Consider the following 23,154-nt stretch of genomic DNA (forward strand, 5'->3'; position numbering starts at 1 on the left):
CGTTACTATACATCTGTGCCATTTACGGTCTACTATTAACTCACATGCACCACCAGTGCGTAACACAGTAAAGTAATTGGTATTCCACAATTACCATTGTATATACATTCTGTGCTCAATCTTGACTATGCTAAATCTAGAGGATGCCTATTTCCACATACCCATCCACCCTGCTCATCAACTGTACCATGGCTTTGTGGTAAGTGGACAACATTACAAATTCAAAGTGCTTCCTGTCGGGGTCACCGTAGCTCCAAGGGTGTTAGGAGTGGTGGCTGTGCATTTGCGAAGGAAGGACATTCATATATTTCTCTGCCTTGATGATCAAGAGCAGTTGCATGCTGTAGTGTCTAGCTTGGAGTCGAAGAACAGGAGTAACCAGCTAACCCAGCTGAGACCCTGGTGCAATTCGTAACAAAAAACAACATCTCAACCGGTAATCATTTAAGGTGGGCAAGTACTAGGAGAGTACCAATCACTCAGAGAAGGGAAAAGAAGGGAGACCACAGAACGTTTCATTAAGAAGTAAATTCATGCCATCAACTTTGGACATTCATAAAGTGGCCTCTGAGTTCATTATGTCTAGAACACGTTTGTTATACGTAGTTAAATCAGCACTACAAAACAGTTTATGAGAATGTAACCAAAACAAACAATTGTGCCCTGAATGTGCTCGTGATAGTGAATGGTGCAGTGACACAAGGGGATGAAAACAGCATGGGTGGCGCTGGGATTATATACAGAACTAGTGGTCAAAAAAGATAAAGATTCTATACAATGATGGTTTCTTAGATAAGGCTGTTTTAAGTAGACTACGATGGCGCCAAGTATACGCTGAATAGTCGACGGCGTTTCGACCTGTTCAATTCCAGGTCATCATCAGGACAGGGTTACTTTATTCAGAGAAATGCTGTACTCCGGAAGTACAGGGCTATCCACAGGAAGAGAGGAATTAAATTTGCAGGGTGCCAGGGTCCTCGGCGAATGGCCCATCACTCGTAGTAGTGTGGCCAGCGGTCCATCAGGAGAACGGATATTGCATGCGTTGGTACCAGGTAAGGAATTCAGACTGCCGTTGTCCTGAATAATTAACGTGGCCAGCTTCCAATGCGGGTTTAAACTGTGCGTGTGGCAGGGTTTAACAAGGTCCTTAATAATCGGACCGTAACATAAGGAGTAAATCCAGGGACGCAAGGTGCTCTGTAAATGCGTGGTGAATGCAGTGAGCAGCCAAATGAAGTGCCGCATTCAACAGCGCTCCCGGAATCTGCTACCCCATTTCCTACGCGGTTACTCTAAAGTTGAGGCACCTCACATATAGACCTATTCGCCACTAGAGAATTGCAAACTGTGCAAAACATCACTTCAAGCTACTCTCACCCACAGTCCATGGGCAATGCCCTATGGATGAATTGGTCAGGGATATTTGCTTTTGCTTTTCCACCTCTCCTGTTTTCTTACATGGTGAGGAAACTGAGACACACATCACTAATCCTCATTCTGGCGACCCCAGCTTGGGCAAGACAACCACCCCTGGAGATGTCCGTCAGCCCTCACAAATGACTTGGGCTCAGGCTAGACCTTCTCTCGCACAGTCAAGATTGAGTGAGGGATCTGGATCCTGGACAGATAAACCTTGTGATTCATTACCTGAAGTTATAGAATTCAGGTACCTCAACCTTACCAAGGAATGTATGTCCATCGTAAAGAAAGCCAGATGACCCACAACCCAAAGTGGAAAAAGCTTGTTTACTACATTTCTAAGAATCATACCTGTTAAATCCTACTGAACAGCATATTATCGCCTACCTTTTGCCTTTGCAAAAAACAGGCCTCGCGTACACTTAGCTGAAGTTGCAGCCTTCATGCAGAGCATGGACATTTGTCCGTCTTTAGTTTTTTAGTTAAGGCTAGACGGAGAGTCTCAGGAGAACGATACCCCCAGCTCCCTTGTGGAATCTCCATGTGGTCCTCACTAGGCTCATGAAACAACCATTTGGATCTGTACAATAATGCACTCTTCAGTTCCTCTGCTGGAAGGTTGCCTTCCAGAGGGCCTTCAGTTCTCTTGGATGCATTATCGAACTGCAAGCGTTCACCCTGCAAGTGCCCTTCATTCACATCCACAAGGACAGGGTTGTTCTTAGAACCAATCCTTCGTTCCCCCTTAAGGTTACATCACCTTTCCACCTTTTTCCACCTTATTCAAACCATAGAGCTCCCAGTCTTGTTCCCACAACCAGATTCTGTTGCAGAGAGACCACTGCACACATTAGATGCAGTGACTGCTTGCAACTATGCCGCGTGGAGCGGCATGCAAATGGATGATGGTTGAGTGGGTACATAAAATAAATGCATTATTAAAATAAAGTAAAAAATGTAAAACATTACCTACTGTGCTTGCTGTGTCCTCCTTGCTCTGGTTTTCTTCTTCCCTCATGACGTCCAGGGCCCCAGCCAACTCCCCTAACCAATCCTGGTGCTGCTCTCATGCTGTCAGAGCAGCACCAGGATTGTAGGGAACGGCCACTATCCGCGCTCACAAAAGTACTGGAGGATTTTGTTTTTTCGAACCCAGCTGTCTCAGACAGCTGGGTTAGAGAGGTTTAGAGTGTGCATGTGTTGCTGGCTGGCGCAAGACAGCAGCCTTAAAAAGACATGCGCACTTTAAAGTAATGCAGCTCACCCACCCCTCTATGCCACTGCTGCCATTCAGCTGGCCCCTACCCGTCCTGACATTAGGTTCAGGGTGGGTTGACGAAAAATAAAATTGTAATGAATTAACTTCATTACCGTTTTATTTTTCGTCTCTGGGACTTTTCGGGGGGCAATTCAGTGGGGAGACGCTCCTCAGCTATAACGCCCCTGAGTAGAAGCCCAAAAAAGTTTGTCTACTAAGCCATTCCGTAAATCAGCCATTCCGTAAATCAGATCATCTCTTTCTCTCCTTTTCAAGGCCTCAGCAAAGACATCCCATCTCCAAGCAGGTATAGCTAGGTGGAGAGTAAAATGTATTCATACCTTCTATTATAAAGCAAAGGGTGTTCTTCCTCCTCCAGCCAGGGTGCACTTCACCCACAAGAAATGAATGGCTATGGCCACCGTAAAAAACATCCCACTTGTGGATATTTGTAAAGCAGCCACCTGGTCACTCCTTTACCACACACCTTTACCAAGTACTACTTTGTGGACTTCTTCACCCGCCAACAGGGCATAGTGTACAGACGGTGTTAAAAAACTTGATACAGCCATCTACAAGCTAGCCACTGCTTCTGGAGAACACTGCATTATAGTGTGTGCTAAGCATGTGTATCTACAGCCACACATGCTATGAAGAGATAATGTTACTTAACCTGTAAGCATCTGTTTGTAGCATGCAGTTCTGTAGATTATCATATGCCTACTTTCTTCCGTGGATACCTGTGTCTTTTGTTGATCTCTTGCCCTCTGTATTTCATTGAACATTGTGCTTTAGTCGCAATACTTACGTTGACACTTCATAAATACTCTCACCCCTGTGCAAAACCAATCTAACATGGATCCTGTGTCCCTGCCCAGTGTATTTCAAAGGGAGTCACACCACATCTTCTGAATTTAGAGACTTCTTAAAAGAAAACTACCTTGCAAACATCCAAGCTCTAAAAACAAATGCTTACATGGCAAGTTGTATTTTCATTCCTATCGAGAACATTGTTCAGTATCTCTTGACTAAGCCGCTCATCCATTGTGACATAATTTTGGATTGATAAGTAGATGTTAAGAAATTAATAGAAATATCTTTGAAACCTAAATGCTTGAAGCCAGCATAGGTCACCAGGTTGTGGGAGATGTTGCGTCGATTTTTGGACATCTTGTAATTCCCTACATTTGTGCTCAAAATAGAATGCCAAGCTGCTCTCTATTGAATGTGCTTCGTTGCTACGGCTTGCTAAAGAAAGATTTCTTGTACTGTAGAAGTTAGACATGTTCTCAGAGGAGCCCCCAGTGAGGTGACTATGTGTAGTATGTACTCTTGATGTTTGAGCACCAGATGTTTCGCCATGAGTCCATTGAGTGTTTTTCTAAGATGATTTATTCTGGGCCGTTTGGCCTATATTATGTTTCTCTATGTTTGAGACATGTGGGCTGCTGAATTCATATCTTGTGCATAGATCGCCGCCTAGTGTTGAGTCCGGATGAGTGCACATTGTTGTCCTGGAAGAGTCTTCGAAGTATCACGAGATAGGTGGCTCCTCCCCTGGACTACAGTGCACATGGGCATCCTCTCCATCCTCAGATTGTTTTTTTCCGCCATTGGGTTCGGATGTACTTTTCTTTACTCAAGTTCGGAAACTTTTCTACAAGGCCAAAAGGCCTTCGGGGTCGTCTGTATTGTTCTTTCGATCGGTGCCGAGTTCTTGTTCCAGTTCTTTTCGAGAAGGACGTCGCCTTTTCGACACCAGAGGCCCGATCGTCGATGGAACGGAGCCCGTTCAAACGATGCCCCCTTTGTAACTCTAAATACCCGCACATCGATGTACACCCAGTGTGCAACAAGTGCTTATCACCAGACCACAATGAGGACAACTGTCTAGCTTGTGCTCGATTCCGGTCAAAGAAGACGCTTAGGCTCCGACGTGCAGCCAGACAAACCATGACGAAGCCAGCGCCTGACCCGGTGAATATCTTCGATGAAGACGACGATGAGGTCGTCGAAACTGAGGATCCAGAACAGCCGTCGGGTCCGGGTTCAGAGCACGACTCCAACTATTATGACGACGACGAAGAAAACGTCAATGATGAAAACATCGACGAGGTAAGGGATCACGCATCCCCCATTGTAGCGGTCGATGACGACTCGAGCGATGAACCAGGCCCAGCAGTGGGTACTGGGCCCAAAAAGACACTGAAACACTTCCAAAGGCTCAGGTCGAGCCATCGCCAAAAGGCCTTAGCCAAGATCATGACAAACATTCTATAGCCCCGCGTCTCGGCCCGGCTAAGAATATATCACACAAGCCATCGGTCGCACTACTAAAAGCGAAACCGAAAGCTACCGAGTCGAAAACGAAACCGAAACTGCTGAAAACAGTCTTCGGATCGAAGAGTTCGAACACATCGGATTCGACGAAGAAAAAAAGTGTCGACGACCCTGCGGGGTCGAACGTAAAGGGTGTCGAGCCGAAGATTGGTGCGCTAAAGTCCATCGCTAAAGCCAAGCACGTCGAACCGACGAGGTCGACGTCGACGGACAGCGACACAAACAAGGGACTCGAGTCTCGGAAGGTTCTCGATCCGAAGCAACGAGTCGACAGACCACAGCTCGTCAAAGCCCTCGAGCCAAAACACAAAGGCGCCTCGATGGAGCAAGTCGAATCGAGGCAAAAGAGCGCGCCTCCGACGCAACAAGCACCGAAGTCGACGCAAGGCCAGAAGCACGGCGACAGGGCGAAGTCGGTCGGTCCTATATCGACGTCGGCCCCGAAGAAGGTCAGTCTGTCTAAAGACCCTATGCCACCAATAAAATTCGGCCTGCCCCCAACTGCACGTCCTAAGGCGATCGATCCGAAAACAGGGGTCGAAACACCCAAGACGGTGTCACTTGGAAAAAGGAGTCATCCTCTGGAAGAGGACGTTATGTACCAGGAGCCCTCCTATGATGATCAGTCGAAGCTATATATCGACTCCGACTCCGGCAGACTTACTGTTTATCAAAAAAAGATCAGGTCGGAAAATCCTCTGGAATCATATAAAATTCCACTCAAAAAGAAAAGGGTTTCTTCTACATCGCCTGTCCTTTTTGAGACTGTAAGATACCATGGCCAGGACACTTCTGCATACTCACCCACACGCTCTAATGAGGATATGGGGTATGACTATGATGAACAAAATTCTTACCCTGCGGACAATGATCAGGATGACCAGACTCAAGCCTGGACAGACCCTATTGACCAGGGAGAGTCACAAACTATTCCTGATATTCCTTCTTTTCCTGTCAAAACTTTGCCAACAGAAGATACAGCAGCGCTTAAAGCATTAATAGAAAGGGCAGCACAAAATCACGATGTGGACATGCATGCTGACCCAATTGAAGAGGACTTCTTGTTTGACACTTTCTCCACTTCAGAGAAATCAGTTAAAACATTGCCAATGTTAAAAGGTGTCCTTAAACACGCAGGAGACATTTTCAAGGAAACCACAAGAGCAAGGGTTGTTAACCCCAGAATTGAAAGAAAATACAGACCGGCACCTGTGGACCCTACATATATTAAGGGACAGCTGCCGTTGGACTCTTTGGTGGTATCCAATGCTCGTAAACGTGCCAACTCACAAACTACTGGTGATGCTCCTCCTCCAGACAAGGAGTCTAAAGTATTAGAAGCTTCTGGGAAAAGGGTAGCTGCTCAAGCAGCTAATATCTGGAGAATTTCCAACACACAGGCCCTATTAGCCAGATACGATAGGGCGCATTATGAAACATTAGAGCAACTGCTACAACATTTGCCTGATGCCTACAAGGAGGGAGCAGAAACACTGATACAAGAAGGGAAACTCATATCCAACGCATCCATTAAATGTGCGCTGGACGCAGCAGACACCGCAGCCAGGGCCATCAACACAAGTGTCATGCTCAGAAGGCATGCTTGGTTGCGCATCTCTGGGTTCAAACCTGAGATTCAAACCACATTATTAAATCAGCCTGTGAACCCTGATTTTTTATTTGGTCCTGATGTGGACACAATCTTAGAAAAGATTAAAAAAGACACAGAGACAGCCAAATCTATGGGTGCCTTGCAGTCACAACAATTCAGAGGAGGCTCTTTTCGTCGCTCCAATAACAGAGGAGCTACAAGAGGCCAGGCATCCCAGCAGACTCAATACAATAAAGGGAGCACGCAAACCACCTATAATAAAACAAACAGAGGTGGATACCGTGGCAACAGCAGTAAAGGCAGAGGACGAGGGAATAACAACACCAGATCCTCTGCAAATACTAAACAGTGACACCTGGTCACTGCCCCCGGGCCATGTAACACCGGTCGGGGGCAGATTACAACAGTTCCTGCCAGTCTGGGAAAGCATTACCACAGACAGGTGGGTGAGACAACTTATTCAGTACGGCTATTGTCTAGAGCTAATCTCCACTCCATCCAACATACCCCCAAGACACCGTCCTATGTCCGCAGAACACATACACTTATTGCAGCAAGAAGTCATCAGCATGCTGAAAAAAGGGGCCATAGAACTCGTCCCTATACAGCAACAGGGTACAGGGGTGTACTCGCTGTACTTCTTAATCCCCAAAAAGTACGGGTCTCTCAGGCCAATACTGGACCTCAGGCCCCTAAACCAATACATCTTGTCAGAACACTTTCACATGCTCACTTTACAGCAAGTTCTACCATTACTCAGTCAGGGTGACTTCCTCGCAACACTAGACCTAAAGGATGCGTATTTCCACATACCAATACATCCAGCACACAGGAAGTATCTCGGGTTTACCATCCAAAATCAGCACTACCAGTTCAAAGTACTGCCTTTCGGGGTGACAACAGCCCCCAGGGTGTTTACCAAGTGCCTAGCGACAGTGACGGCGCACCTACGAAGAAACCATATTCACGTCTACCTCTGGACGACTGGCTCATCCAAGCAAAGTCAGCCCAGCAATGTGCCAGCCACATGTCCCGCACTATTCACCTCCTACACAGCCTCGGATTCTCATTAAACTACCCAAAGTCTCATCTTCAGCCCGCCCACGTACAACAGTACCTGGGGGCAACAATAGACACTCTGGCGGCAAAGGCGCAGCCAAGCTCAGCAAGAATCAACAGCATTCTACTACTGATTCCGAAATTCAGACCCCAACACTCGCTCACAGCAAGGGTGTTTATGCAGTTGATAGGCATGATGGCCTCCTGCATCTTCATAGTCCCTCACGCGAGACTACACATGCGTCCGCTTCAGGAGTGCTTAGCACGGCAGTGGAACCAGGCTAAGGGACAATTGAAAGACGTAGTGTTGGTGACCGGTCGCGCATACAGCTCTCTGCATTGGTGGAACCCACAAAACCTTTGCAGGGGACGACCTTTCCAAGAGCCTGTACCACAAATAGTGCTGACTACAGACGCATCTCTCCTAGGATGGGGAGCGCATGTCCTCCATTTCACAGTGCAGGGACTATGGACGACACAGCAAAAAAGGATGCACATCAACCTGCTGGAACTGATGGCAATCTTTATGGCAATGAAGGCGTTCAAGGTACATTTGTGCAACAAAGTCATGAAAATCCGGAAGGACAACATGACTGCCATGTACTACATACAGAAGCAGGGAGGGACGCACTCTCCACAGTTGTCCCATCTAGCGCAAAGCATGTGGAAGTGGGCCATTCAGAGAAACATCTTCCTCATGGCGGAACACCTCCCAGGCAGGGACAACCAGATGACGGATCTGCTCAGCAGACACAGCCACCAAATGCACGAGTGGGAGATACATCCCTCAGTGCTGCAACCGTACTTCCAGCGGTGGGGTCACCCAGAAATAGACCTGTTCGCCACAAGGGAAAACGCAAAATGCCAAAGCTTCGCCGCCAGGTTTCCACATCCGCAGTCTCAGGGCAATGCGATATGGATGAACTGGTCAGGCAAGTTTGCGTACGCTTTTCCCCCAGCCCCGCTCATACCACTAGTGGCACGCAAACTGCGACAACACTCAATGACACTCATCCTAGTTGCTCCAACGTGGGCGCGGCAACCATGGTACACCACGTTCCTAGAACTTTCCGTGGTTCCTCATCAAAGGCTGCAATTAACACCCAGTCTTTTAACGCAGAGCCATGGCGACATTCAGCACCCAGATCCGCATCAGTTGAACCTTGCGATCTGGCTCCTGAAGTCATAGAGTTTGGTTACCTGAACTTGCCTCCTGACTGTATGAATATTATCAAAGAGGCAAGAAAATCTACAACCAGAGCATGCTATGCGGCGAAGTGGAAACGATTTGTCATCTATTGTAACAATAATTACATAAATCCGCTAGATGCATCTACTCAAAACATCATATGTTACCTGTTACATTTACACAGATGCAATCTGGCTTACAGTTCCATACGTATACATTTAGCTGCGGTGGCAGCTTATCTTCAAAACAGGCAGCACCTTTCACTCTTCAGAGTACCTGCTATTAAAGCTTTCCTGGAGGGACTCGCACGAATCATTCCTCCAAGACACCCACCTTCACCTGTCTGGAACCTAAACGTGATTCTAACCAGACTAATGGGACCTCCTTTTGAACCTCTACACTCCTGTGAGATACAATTCCTAATGTGGAAAGTGGCTTTTCTAGTGGCGATTACATCGCTTAGAAGAGTTAGTGAGCTGCAAGCCCTAACTATTCAGGAGCCATTCATACAAATTCGCGCAAATAGGGTAGTGCTGCGAACAAACCCTAAATTTATGCCAAAGGTGGTATCCCAGTTTCACATCAATCAAGCTATCGAACTGCCAGTATTCTTCCCGAATCCAGACTCTGTGGCAGAAAGAGCTGTACATACCCTAGACGTTAAAAGAGCTCTCCTGTACTATATAGACAGAACAAAACTTTTCAGAAAGACTAAGCAACTGTTTGTTGCCTTTTCACCACAGCACAAAGGCAACCCAATTTCCAAATCCGGTATAGCCAGATGGATTGTTAAGTGCATACAAATTTGTTATCAAAAAGCTAAACGCACATTAACAGTTCCCCCAAGAGCGCATTCAACACGCAAGTTAGGGGCATCCATGGCTTTCCTAGGAAACATTCCTCTAGAAGACATATGTAAGGCAGTCACATGGACTACCATACATACATTTACCAAACACTTCTGCGTAGATGTACACTCCAAACAGCAGGCAGCTGTAGGCGAGGCTGTACTCAAGATTCTTTTTCAGACTGCTGCTGCTGGCACGGGCAACCGCCGCTAGGGGGAGACTGCTATACATTCTATGCACAAGATATGAATACAGCAGCCCACATGCCTCGAACGGAATATGCTACTTACCAGTATGCATCTGTTCTTGGCATGTAGGGCTGCTGACATTCATATCGCCCTCCCTCCTCCCCGGTGCCTGTCGCAGCTGTAGCACTCAGAATTAATCTCTAGCATGGACATCACTTACTGTATCATACTCCATCCCTGCCACAATGGCGAAAAACAATCTGAGAATGGAGAGGATGCCCATGCGCACTGTAGTCCAGGGGAGGAGCCACCTATCTCGTGATACTTCGAAGACTCTTCCAGGACAACAATGTGCAATCATCCGGACCCAACACTAGGTGGCGATCTATGCACAAGATATGAATGTCAGCAGCCCTACATGCCAAGAACAGATGCATACTGGTAAGTAGCATATTCCTTCCTCAGTCAGTTGTGTGAGAATTCCTTATAGTGGTGCAAATTAGAGTTGGGAGTTTATTTTAAACTCATCTGCCCCTTTGTATCACCCTTCGGACCCATTCATTGTTGGGTTATAACGATCCAGATGACCAGGTCCTGGAGTTTAGGTCATTTTTAAGCTTTCACCAAATGCTTAGCTTTGGCATCATCACTCTCAGGGTGAGGGCCCATCTTGCCTACATCTTGAGCTTTTTGGATTTTTAAAGCTGCTTTATCAAAAATTGGATAAACTCCTGCATCCGTGGGCTTAGAAAGTTACAGCTAATATTGTTTGGTTATCTACCAGTTTTATTCTTTATGAATAAAGTTTTACACGATTAACCTCCACAATGCATTGATCAATATCTAGATTTTCAGTGGCACATTAAATGATGGATTCAAGGTCATTTCATTTTGCCATTAGTTTGGTACTTAATAGTATCCATAACTTACTTTCCCATTTGTCAGACCAACAGCCCCTTCAGATTTGCTAACGTCATACCCTCCTCCGGATCCCCATGTATTTGAGTAATGTGTGCTGCTGTGTATGAAATGGAAAATTATATTACTTTTGATTAAAACGTTTTTCTACCCTGTAGAATCGACTTCATTACTGTAGGCAATGCGCTTTTCCTAATTTTGGGGAGCAATTGGAATTCATGTGTTTAATTTCGCTTTCCTTTGAGTGCATTTGGTTACATTGATTAATATTTACATTGTAAAATCTGTAGTAACAGTCTAGTTGGTTAATGTTTGTCATCTTTCTACCTGAAAGTCAAACTTGTTGGCTTGGTATGATAACGCCTTTGCCATGGCAGCAAAGTCGAGAGTGGACACAATGAAAGTTTGTGAAAAGTCTTTTATAAACATTATTCCCCCGCCCTTTAAATGTTGCGCTCTACCGAGACAGTAAGTTTCTTTCTCTTGCTCTGTAATTGTGTCAGACATCACAGGTTTTACATATCTGTTTTATGTTGGAGTGCATATCTTATTAAACACCTTTCACCCAAACACTCAGTGTTTTTTTGTAACCAGGTGTTGTATCCTTCGGGTTTGTGGCCATCCGGCCTAATGGGATGGTCACAATGCAGCATCCTGCAGACCTATATAAATTCCTCCTACTCTACTTCTTTTGTATTTAATGTTGGTATGGAGAGTTCTTTTGGTTTGTGGCTCCATCGCCCACTTGTCTTTGCTGACTCGATGTCAGTACCACCAAGAGTGGAATTGGACTTTGGTTAACAAACAGCAAATAAAGTGTCCTAAAAATCGGCACCAGATATGAAAATAGTCAAAAGCATTTTCGAAGTGTGTTACTTACTACCATAAGTCTAAAAGATGCGACATATGCTGCTAAATCAATTGACAGTCTTGTACTGTGTCAACTAGCAGATTTATTATTTATCTTTGTCTCTTATTATAGCTTCTGGAAATCGCAACTCGGGACTGAAATCTGTGCTGGAGTACAATCTATAAGCCTGGTAGCAGGTGCACTGTCTTGAACTACAAGTGAACTATGAGCTTTCACACCTTCTGAACTCATCACAACATTTTTAAGAGAGAAAGCATTTGGGTGGGCTCACCAACAACTCTTATTAAGTTTTTTCCCGAATGGCAAACAATTCCTAAAACTCAAGCACCAAGATTGAAAAAAGCTCTTTCTTTGGGCGAGACTGTAGGCATCTGCAGGGAAGTAACACAAGCACCTTTGTCGCATGGAGGCCTCCACCTCATCAGGGACCCCCCAACCCATCAGAGGACACCCATTGAGATGAAGTCCAATACATATCTGTTAGATATGGAAGACTCAGTGCCCCTCTTCACATTCTGCATGGTGGTCCCATCATTTTGTGTTATGTCACTGGACATCCAAGCAGCAAAGATAGATGTTCATCTGTAAGGAATTGTGGAAAAGTAATATCAAGTCATGAAATTGCAGGATGGGTAGTTTCAAAAGTAAAAGTGGATTCTCACAAGATGGATAGTTTCATGCATTTGTGCTTGTGGGTTCTAGGTCTGAAAATTCTACCACAGACATAACAGCAAAAACTGCATTTGAGACAAGCATATCGCTTTAACATATATGCAAGGCAGCCACATGGAGATTAGTATTTGTTAGAAATGGGGGTCTCTAGTGGGCAATGGCTGGCCACAGTCCAAGTAGGGACACTTTTTCCTAAGTCAGAGTAAGGGGGCTATACACCCTTTGATAACCCCTGCTCAACCCTTCGGTAACGTAGCACAAGCAGCTAAGCTTATCTCAGAGGCAGTGTGTAAAGCATTTATGATCATACACAGTAACACAGTGAAGGATACTACAAAGGGACACCACACAAGTAGTTATAAATAATAAGTATCTTTATATATAGACTTAACACAAGACCAATAACGGTAAAAAGCCACAATACTGAAAAAGGGGGGTACTCTTGAAAAGCTGGAAAAAGAGTTCAAAGTGTTCAAATAGGGGTTCAGTTCAAAGCAGGAGTCTCTGCGACCCTTTTACTTACAAAGTACCTGGATTTCGTAGCACAACAAGCAAAATGTTGCAAACGAGCTGTAGCGATGATTTTCCCCACGCTAGGCCGGCGATGCGTTGAATCCTTGCCGCAAGGGAGGATGATGCGCCGGTCTGCGAGTGCGTGTGGGACAAAGCAACAGGCTTCTTCACGGTAGACCAGCGATGCGTTGAATCCTTGCCGCAAGGGAGGATGATGCGCTGACCCTGTTGCGTGTGCGATCTTGTTGCGATAAAAGATAATGGCACCCAGCGAGGGAGCGACAATCCCGGTGCGATGCGAGGAAAATGGCGGACGCACGGCACCCGCTCTGCAATGTCGTGATGCGATGATCGGGGATTAGCGAGCCTTCGACTCTGCGTAGTCTCCCGTGACCCGGAATCTGGACTCCACCCCTTCAATGGCGATAGCGGGACGCTAGCTGCTCTTGTCCGGAGCTCCCCGCTCGAAATGCAGGCAGAGTAATCTTGTTGCACAAAGACATCGGAAACGGGCGAAGGATAAGAGCAACGCCGAGAAAAACGCCGAGAAAAGCTGCTGCCGATCCAGTCTCTGCCATCACGTGTGTCTGGACCTGAGCTGGACCTGAGCTCTCTGTTTAAGGTCAGACAGAGTCAGACAGAGTAATTGATCAGCAAAACGCTTTGGACACTAGGAGGAGGTAAAAAAAATATACAAAGTTGCTGCTGCAGCCTTTTTTTTTTCTTCACCCCGTGTATTGGATGGACTGTGGTTGGTCTATGGAGCAGTGTCTTATGTTTTTCAGGAGGTGCCTCGTAATACTTTTTTTTTAGCTATCAGCTGGGAAACTCAAGCACATTTTTCTGTCTTCTGTCTTTGAGATGAATAGCTGTTTGGGGTGGTAGTTACTTGGACTGTGGATTGTGGATTGTTATGGACATCGGTCACCCCCAAATCAGCTAGACCAATAGATCTCTGGATCAGGACCAGAGTGCACCACCCGGATTCCGTTAAAACCCGGTGCGGAATTTTTTTTTCTTTTTCATTTTTTTTTAATACCCAATATCAATTAAACCTGAAACAACCTGAAATAACCTTGGAATCCTGCAGTGAAGGAAAAAAGAGGGTGAAAGGAAGGTGTAAAGGCAGAGAAAAGGCAAAGAAAAGGAGAGACCACAATGGGCAAGCCCATGAAAGAGGGAGAGGAAGTGGTAAAATTAAGTAAAGTCGAAATGGCCGCCCGTTCAAAGGCAAGGACCCGACTTGCTCAAGCCAAAAAAGCCGCACGTAAGGCACGTAAGGCAGCCGAAGAAGAGAAAGGTAAAGATAAGATTAGAGAGGAGAACTCAGCTGAAGACACTACACCGGAGTCCTCAGAGGATGAACTTTCTCCCTCCTCTCCCTCCCTCCCTCCCTCCAAGATGAAGGTCATATGAGAATAGCCGTAGAGGGGTGTAAAAGTTTGGGTTCTCTGGATCAACCTGAGGCAGGGGCTCAAGTACAGAACCCCACTCCTACCCCTACCCAGGTCTCAGTCTCAGTCTCAGTCTTAACACCATCCCAGACAATGGAGGAAAAAAGGAAGAGTGATAATGGAGCAAAGGAACTGAGACACTTCCCTCTATTTGCCAAAAAAGTCTCCCCGAAATCTCTAGCGCCACCACCTCCTCCACAATCTTCTATTGTCTCTATTGACATTGCTGATACTAGAGACTTTGTTCTAACGGAGGGGGAGGGTCAAAGCTCTGAGGCTCTATCGACTTCTGGACCCCAAACCCCCCACTTGGCAAGGAAGGAGTCAGCCATGGAAGGGGAGACTCGACAGAATGAAACATCAGGAGCAGAAGAGGCAGAAGATGCTAGTATACCCACGGAAGTAAGATATCAGTTAGATATCCGTGAAATGTTAAACCTGATCCTAGACGAAATCCGGGAAATAAAGAACAACCAGCAAACCGAGATAGCTGCTCTCCATGCTAGGATGGATAAATTTGAAGAGCTATACATGGTGCTCCCGAGCAGAATTCAAGAGGCAGAGGGGAGGATTTCTGTCCTCGAGGATCGTATGAATCTAGCCTCGGGGGATGCCAAGGAAGCAGCAAAGAAGAGGATCTCTATGGAGAACAAGCTGGAGGAGCTTGAAAATCACTCACGAAGATCAAATTTAAGGATTGTGGGGGTTCCGGAAGGAACAGAAGGCTCTGATACTGTCCAGTGGGTCAACTCCTTCATCCAGAAATCAGTTCTACCCGATTTTGAAGGAGACCTGACCATAACTAGGGCCCATCGAGTTCCAGCACAGAGGTTCGCAAACTCAACATTCCCAAGAACTATTTTACTGAACTTTGCAGATTACAGGATCAAGGAAAGGATTCTTTCGAAGGCCTATCAGCAACGCCAATTTGCAGTGACTGAAACTACAAAATGCAGGATCTTTTCCGATATGACCGCGGCAGCTGCAAAAAGAAGGAAAGAATTTGTAAAACTTCTGCAGTTATTCAAAGCAAACGGTGCTCAAGCCTCGATTGCTCAGCAATCAAAGCTGAAAGTTTTGGTCAGGGGGAAGTTTTTCTTATTTTCAGATTTAGATGAGGCGCAGTCTCTTTTGAAAGAGATATCAGGGGGTAGGGAGTGAAACGGAGCGAGAGGAAATTTCTTTGCGTTCACCTTCTTCTTCCCCTTTTCCCTCTCAGCCCAATGGTTTTTTCTCTTCGTCTTCTCCTGGTATCTTGTGGGCATCTTGCGAGGAAGGAAGAGGCATAGGGTGAGCTAGCGTTCTATAAAAGGGGAAAACATTTTTTTTTTTTGTAAAAAACGGGGTGGGTCCAGTCAGACGGGTCACTAAGGGTGTAGGAAGAAGACACCCAGTTGAGAAGGAAGGGAGGGAGGAATGTGGTCAGCGTGGAAGTACAGGGTGTTGCCACATTCCTGGGGTGGGGGGGCGCAGGGGGTGAGAAACGCAGTAAAAAGGTACATAAGCAATGGATGTAATAGTTATTTTCTCAGTATTTGGTACTTAACAAGGATAAGACACTTCATTCAAGATGAATCATGATATATGTAAGATACTGTCAATCAATGCTAATGGTATGTTGAACAAACAAAAGTATGGGGCTCTCTTGAAATGGGCAATCTCACTAAATCCTCAAGTAGTATACTTTCAAGAGACACATCTGAAAACGAATGACCCTAATTTATTTATTCCGAGATATTTTAGTCAAGGTGTTTTTTCATCTGCAGGGGTTGCCCAGAGAGGGGTAGCAATTTATTTCTCTAGGAATCTACCCTGGGAGTTTATTCAGACCAAAAGGGACTCCAAAGGAAGGTGGCTTTGGGTTACAGTTAAACTTCATGGGAAGGCTCTAAATTTTGTGAACTATTACGGCCCAATTCTTGATGATGTTTCTGCTTTGAAAGAAATTTATGAGGTGTCCCAGGACAAATTATTTGTGATGGGGATTTTAACTTTATCCAAGATCTGAAAAGGGACACTTCAAATAAAAATTAAAAACAGCTGAAGCCTAGAACTAAAGGCTCTCTCGAAGCATTCGTAGTTGAATACCAACTACGGGATCCCTGGCGCTCCAAGAATGTAGAGAGGGAGCTGTTCACATGCTATTCTCATCGTTTCCGGACTGCATCCAGAATAGATTTTTTTCTTGATATCAAGATCTTTGCAGATCTCAAATAATATGATTGGATGCAATCCTTTCTCCGATCATGGCAGAATCGAATTGGATCTTGTTCTGGGAGGGGCCGATAGGGAGCGCCCGAGATGGCAGTTAGATCGTACTTTGCTTCAGGACCAAACCTGGGTATCTGGATTTAGATCATGGATTGTTGAATATTTTGAAATAAACCAAGATTCAGCTGAACCCTTCTCAGTCTGGGGCAGGTTTAAAGCAGCAGCACGGGGCAAGATAATCGCTTTCACAAGCGCCCAGGCAAAGGAAAGGAAACTAAAAATAGCTAAACTACAATCTACTGTCGAGGAGCAGTATTTATTACAGCTTCAGTCTCAACCAAACCATTTGGAACAAGCTAAAGCATGCTTAAGGGATTTTTTTATTCTCGAAGAAATAAATAACTCAAAAACTTTCCAGCAAAAAATCTATGAAGACAGTCAGATGGTTGGGAAATTACTAGCCAACTCTGCAAGAAAAAAACAGGAGTCTTCTCATATACTGAAAATTCAGGACCCTCTGAGTGGGATCGAAGCGGTAGAAAATGAGAAGATCGCTGGGATTTTCCTAGACCACTTTAAGAGAATCTATTCCACAAACTACCAGGTAGAGGAAGAAAAGATTCACGAGTATTTCGCGAATTCAGAGATTCCTAAAATCTCGGAATTTCGGAAGACACAAATAGATAGGGAATTAACTGTTTCAGAAATTCGTACAAGTGTAAAGGCAGCCGCTGGGGCAAAGGCTTGTGGCCAGGATGGGTACCCTATAGAATTTTATAAAGTATTTCTTGCGGAATTAGAACAACCTCTATTAAAATTATTTAACCATATTAAATTAGGAGGTACCGTTCCTGGGGTTTTCAAAGAATCGACAATTATATGCTTTTAAAAAAAGATTAAAAAAAGGATGATGTAAATTCATACAGGCCAATCAGCCTTTTGAACTCCGATTATAAAATTTTTATGAAAATATGGGCAGAAAGGTTTGTTCTCGCAGCTCAGGAAGTAATCCATTATGACCAGACCGGGTTTATTGCAGGACGTTATATGGCCGCAAATACGGAATATCTAATTCAGGCATTGGACTATCTGAACACCAATTCAGTGCCAGCTTGTATTTTAATGGTCGATGCCGAAAAGGCATTCGACTTGGTGAACTGGGACGCCCTATTTTATTCTCTCGGCCAATTTGGATTCCCGGATCAAATAATTAAGATGCTACATAATATATATTCTGGAGCCTCTGCTCAGGTAATAATTAACGCACAACAGGCCGGTAGGATCAATGTAACTAGGGGCACTAGGCAGGGCTGTCCCTTATCTCCCTTGCTTTTTACTTTTTTTATTGAGCCCTTGGTGGCAAGGATCAGGGATAATGCAGCTATCATGCCCCCCATCATCGGCATGTCTAAACTAAAACTATTTGCCGACGACATTATTCTTTATCTTGCTCCTGAAAAGGAGGTAGTTGAGAACTTACTGAAAGAGTTTAAAGCCTATGAAAAGATTGGGGGATATAAGATAAATGCTAAAAAAACTGAAGTCCTTGCTTTAAATACAGATACAGGATTTCTCCCTAATTTCTTGCAAGTTCAAGCCGCGAGAAGAGACCCAATAAGATATCTGGGTATTTTTGTAACTGCAGAGTATGATATGCTTTTAGATCTAAATTACACTAGAATGAAAAATAAAATCAAGCATATGTTAGATAAATGGCTTTTGTTACCTCTGACAGTGATTGGTAGGGTGTCAATGGTTAAAATGTCAGTTTTGCCTTTACTTATATTTTTGTTCACTAATGTACCGTTAAAAATTAATCTGTCTTTTTTTAAAGAATTAGAAACAATGTTAAGAGGATTTATCTGGGGTAATAAAACTCCTAGAATTAAGCTCCCGGCGGTGCAACTCTCAATAGATCAAGGAGGGCTAGCGTTACCCCACTTAAAAACATACTACGAAGCTGCTTTTTTTGATATAGTGGCAGGTCTTTTGAGGGTGTATCAGACAAGAGACAATTCTTTTTTGGAGAAGATGGTTGAAGAAGCGGGCTCTCAAATCCCAATTTTTTTAAAGACCGCAAAACTTCCCAAGAAATCGAGGTATAGGACGTTGAAAGAATATACAACGCGCTTATTGCTGCTTTTTAAAAAACTTGGTTCTGATGGTTCCCAATATCTAAGTTTGTCTGAATGCAGTAAAATAGGCCTTCCGTTAAGCTTGTCGAAGATTAAAAAATGGGATTTGTGTGGGTTTCGGGAATTGAGAGACTTGTTAGTCCAAAATAGAGTTATTAGTTGGCAAGAGGTGATAACTAGAACCAACATTTTAAGGCGACCGTCCTTTTTTGAATATCTACAGGTTATTCATTTTATTAAAAAGGAAGGAAGTGGTTTGTTGAATACCCCTAACAACTTACTAAATAACCTTTATGGTAGGAAGAGCAGCGGGATAGGGCAGTGGTATAAATTGCTCCATTGCTCTGGTCAATCCCCACTCATTGTTAAACATCTGAATAAAGTAAGTCTCTCGACCCAGTGCTTTTTTTCTTTGAAAGATTGGGAGGCTCTCTGTTTACTGGGAAACAAATCCTTGCGCGCTGCCAACTATAAGAGGATGGCCTTTCTGTCTCGTTGGCTAGCCTATTATACGCCTGAGGCTATGGAAAGAATGTTTCCTGGAACAGAAAACAAGTGTTTTAGATGTTTAGCACACGGCCAGGGAGGATGGTATCATATTTTTTTTGCCTGCCCGATGTTGGAGTCTTTCTGGAAAGAGATATTCGCGGAAATTGAATTGGCCATTGGAAAATCATTTCCGCCTACGGTAGAAGTAGCCTTGTTTGGCATAAGCAAGGATAGAAGCAATATCAACAAATCGGAGGAGGTATTTATATTTATATCATGTGCGGTCGCTCGCTCTTTAATACTACAAAACTGGAAATCAAGGGAAATTCCATCACGTATAAAATGGTTTAATAAGATGAGGAGAACCTGTCTCTTTGAAAAAGCATATGCGGGCAGAGTAGGTTCTATTAGGAGATTTGAAAGGAATTGGAAATATTTTGGGGATTTGGAACAACTGAAGGAGGGATGAGCAGCAAAAGAAGGATAAAGATAAAGAAAGGGTCAATACATTTGATTGCACTAGCACTTTTTTTAGATATCACTTTATCATAGCTTTTTGCACATGCAGTAGCACTTTATTGCAGGTTTTTGCACTTTTTTTGCAGTGCCACTTTATAAATTGCGGATTTTGCACAGACCCTTCTTGATAAAATTGTTGTTGGTATTCCTATTTTTTTTTTTTTTTTTTGTGCTTGATGAATCTCTTCCCCTTTTCCTAATTCTCATGTCTGATATATATATGTATACAGATGTCTTTCTTTTTTATTTTTATTTTATTTTTTTCTATTTTTAATGTGGTTTTTTTTAAGTCTGTTTAACCATTGAAATGATTATTGAAAAAGAAAATTGTAAAGATGCGTTGTACCATTGATCATCCATTGCTATGTTCAATAAAAAAATTATAAAAAAAAAAAAAAAAAGCAAAATGTTGCAAACGAGCTGTAGCGATGATTTTCCCCACGCTAGGCCGGCGATGCGTTGAATCCTTGCCGCAAGGGAGGATGATGCGCCGGTCTGCGAGTGCGTGTGGGACAAAGCAACAGGCTTCTTCACGGTAGACCAGCGATGCGTTGAATCCTTGCCGCAAGGGAGGATGATGCGCTGACCCTGTTGCGTGTGCGATCTTGTTGCGATAAAAGATAATGGCACCCAGCGAGGGAGCGACGATCCCGGTGCGATGCGAGGAAAATGGCGGACGCACGGCACCCGCTCTGCAATGTCGTGATGCGATGATCGGGGATTAGCGAGCCTTCGACAAGCCCGCAAACGTGCGATGTGATGGTCTCAGGGGTTAGCGAGCACTTTGTGGCCCGCAAGCGTGCGATGCGATGATATTTGGTTTGCGAGCACTCGGCGGCAGCAGCGCAATGATTTTTCTTACGCTCTTCCGCTGCAGCGGCTCAAAAACGGGCGTTAGTGACTATTTCAGCACTCTTCTCTGTAGTAGAACTAGAGGCCCTGGAAGTCACAGGGGCCTCACCTGCAGATAGAAATCCTCGCTGGGAGGAATCAGGAGGGTGGTGGGGGAGCCAGATGTGCCTGTGACTCCAGCAGGAGACTCGCTCTCTTCTAGCCCTTGGGTGATTGCTTAGCAAAATAAAAAGTCTTTCAAAAGTCCTTTTCCCTCTTCTTCCAAGTCCAAGGGGAACTACTGCAGGCCAGTCCAAGAAACAGCAGACAAGCACAAGGACAGTCCTCTCCTGCAGATTCCTTCAGTAACACGGACAGAGGTTCAGCTTGACATCCAGGAGCAATACCAAAATCAGGGGTTTGGGCACAGATATTTATACCCCAAAAGTCTTTGTTCTCAAAAGTCTCTAGTCAGAACCAGTTCTGCTCAGGCCGGGAGCACTTTGTTTATGAGGCTGCATCCTTCCGTTCAGAAAGAGGGGGTCTGTTGGACGCACAGTAGGAGGTGGAGCCAGCATTCACCTTGTCAGGCACAACCCTATTCAGGTCAAGGAGCTACCCCTCCCCAGTGCTCAATGCAGATCTCTCTATTCAACCCAGGTCTGACTCCGCCTGCCTTGCCCCTCTAAACCCACACAGTCAATACACATAACAGCAGAGCACACTGGAAGGCTTAGGCAAGAAAATAACCTACTTTCTAAAAGTGGTGTTTTCAAACACAGAATATTAACACCAACTTTGCTTAAAGATGTATTTAATTATTCTGAGCTCAGGCATACTAAACTCGAATTTCTAGCATGTTCCTTGAAACAGTTAGGACTATAAGATGTAATAGCCAGGCTGCCCATTCCAACCTATGAAGAACAGGTAGCCTTGCAGCAGTGAAAAAACAAAATGGAGTTTAATTCACTACCAGGACATGCTTCACATATCAAGTCATGTCCTGCCTTACACACACAATGCACCTACCATAGGGGTGACTGACATGATGCTAAGGGAAGTTTCAGGGACGGGGAAGTGTAGGCACTTCTCAGCCAAGAGGGCAGTTCTGGACTGCACACAGACACTGCAGTGGCAGGTCTGAGGTACCATTTACAAGCTGCTTCTGTGGGTGGCGCAAACCAGCGCTGCAGGCCCACCAGCAGTTTTGGGTTATCAGCCCTAGGCACACATGGACCACACTACTAGGGACTAACAGGTAAACCAAATAAGCCAATCAGGGATATACCAATTCACAGTCCTATTTACACAGGGAGAGCATATGCACTTTAGCACTGATCAGCAATGGTAAAGTGCCCAGAGGCATAAAACCAACAACAGCAGATCAGAAAAAATACAAGAGGAAGGCAAAAAGTTTAGGGATGACCCTGCAAAAAGGGCCATTTCCAACACTATTCAGCTTCATAAGCACAATGGCCTCTACATCAATACCAGAGCACAGATAAGTAAGTCAGACTGTGCTTAATGGAGGACAATTCTACCAAGAACTGTGTTGTTTATAAGAATGGGGCTCTAGCCTTGATATCATCGTTGATAGTTTCATATGTGGCTGGGCCAGATTTCTCTTGTACTCCAGAAACACCATTGTGGAGCACTACACCCTGCTCAAAAAATCTAAAATGGCTGCCAGAGGCTGTGTTTGGGAAGTGTAGCCATAGAAAGAGTGCAAAATAATCCCAGAAAGGTTGGAAGGGCTCTTAATGTGATATAGGTTGACTCTGCATTCCAGTCTGTGGATAGGAATATTCTAAAACGTGTTTAAATCTATGAAAGGTATCAATCGTATGGAACCATAGTTGAAATCCTCATCTGTAGTGTTGTCACTCAATCGCTCTCTCTTTTTGTCTCTCTCAATTCGTTTTCTCCTGTCTGATTCTTTTTCTGCTCTTCTCAGTATTTTAACTACAGTATCCTGCTGAGCCTGCTGGCATGCTCCGTCTTCCTTCAGATCAGCAGCATTGGGAAGTTGGTGCTCATGCTCTCCATTGAAGTGCTGTACATCATCATCGTTGAAGCCTCTGAGGTGGTCCTCTTTGACAACTACGATCTACTGGTCACAGCTAACGCCTTGTGAGTGCTTTCTCCTTCTATTCCTCTGTTCCCCTAGATTGCTTCTGTCACCATTTCTCACACACATGTAGGCATCACACCTTCCTTCAATAATAATAATAACAATAATAATCCACATTTGTAAAGCGCGAACAATCACCCTTAAGGGTCTCTAGGCGCTGGGGGCCGTCGGGAAGATTAAGCAAGCTATTGCCCAGAGTTGTATATAAGATTTGGTGGTAGTGTCTCTCAAACGAGAAAACGTCCGCACATAACGTCAATATAACTCTAACTGAAAACAATTCAACGTGTAATGTTACTACTATAGGGGTCTTAGTATTGGCCAACAAGGTGCACTGCTATCCTGATTTACACCCACCACCAAGGGTGTCAAAAATTAGCAAGAAAAGAGATTTCAAGCTAATATCAAGAGCCAAAGGAGAACAGGTTAAGCAAGCACTCTCTAGATTACTTGGTATTTAACCATGTAGTTATCATCATTCTCAAATCCTGATA

The 23,154-nt window shown here is 44.6% G+C and overlaps 1 protein-coding gene across 1 annotated transcript in view; it reads left to right on the forward strand.

The window, feature by feature from the left end:
• ADCY6 (adenylate cyclase 6) overlaps positions 1 to 23,154 on the forward strand; it is a 506,430-nt gene that overhangs the window by 319,891 nt on the left and 163,385 nt on the right. The window contains exon 17 of the mRNA XM_078685913.1: positions 22,484 to 22,659. Within this exon, the coding sequence (XP_078542039.1) occupies positions 22,484 to 22,659 (176 nt within the window). The remainder of the gene's footprint in view (positions 1 to 22,483; positions 22,660 to 23,154) is intronic.

This window comes from Lissotriton helveticus, chromosome 1_1 (assembly GCF_964261635.1).
Source record: "Lissotriton helveticus chromosome 1_1, aLisHel1.1, whole genome shotgun sequence".
Classification (NCBI taxonomy): Eukaryota; Metazoa; Chordata; class Amphibia; order Caudata; family Salamandridae; genus Lissotriton; species Lissotriton helveticus.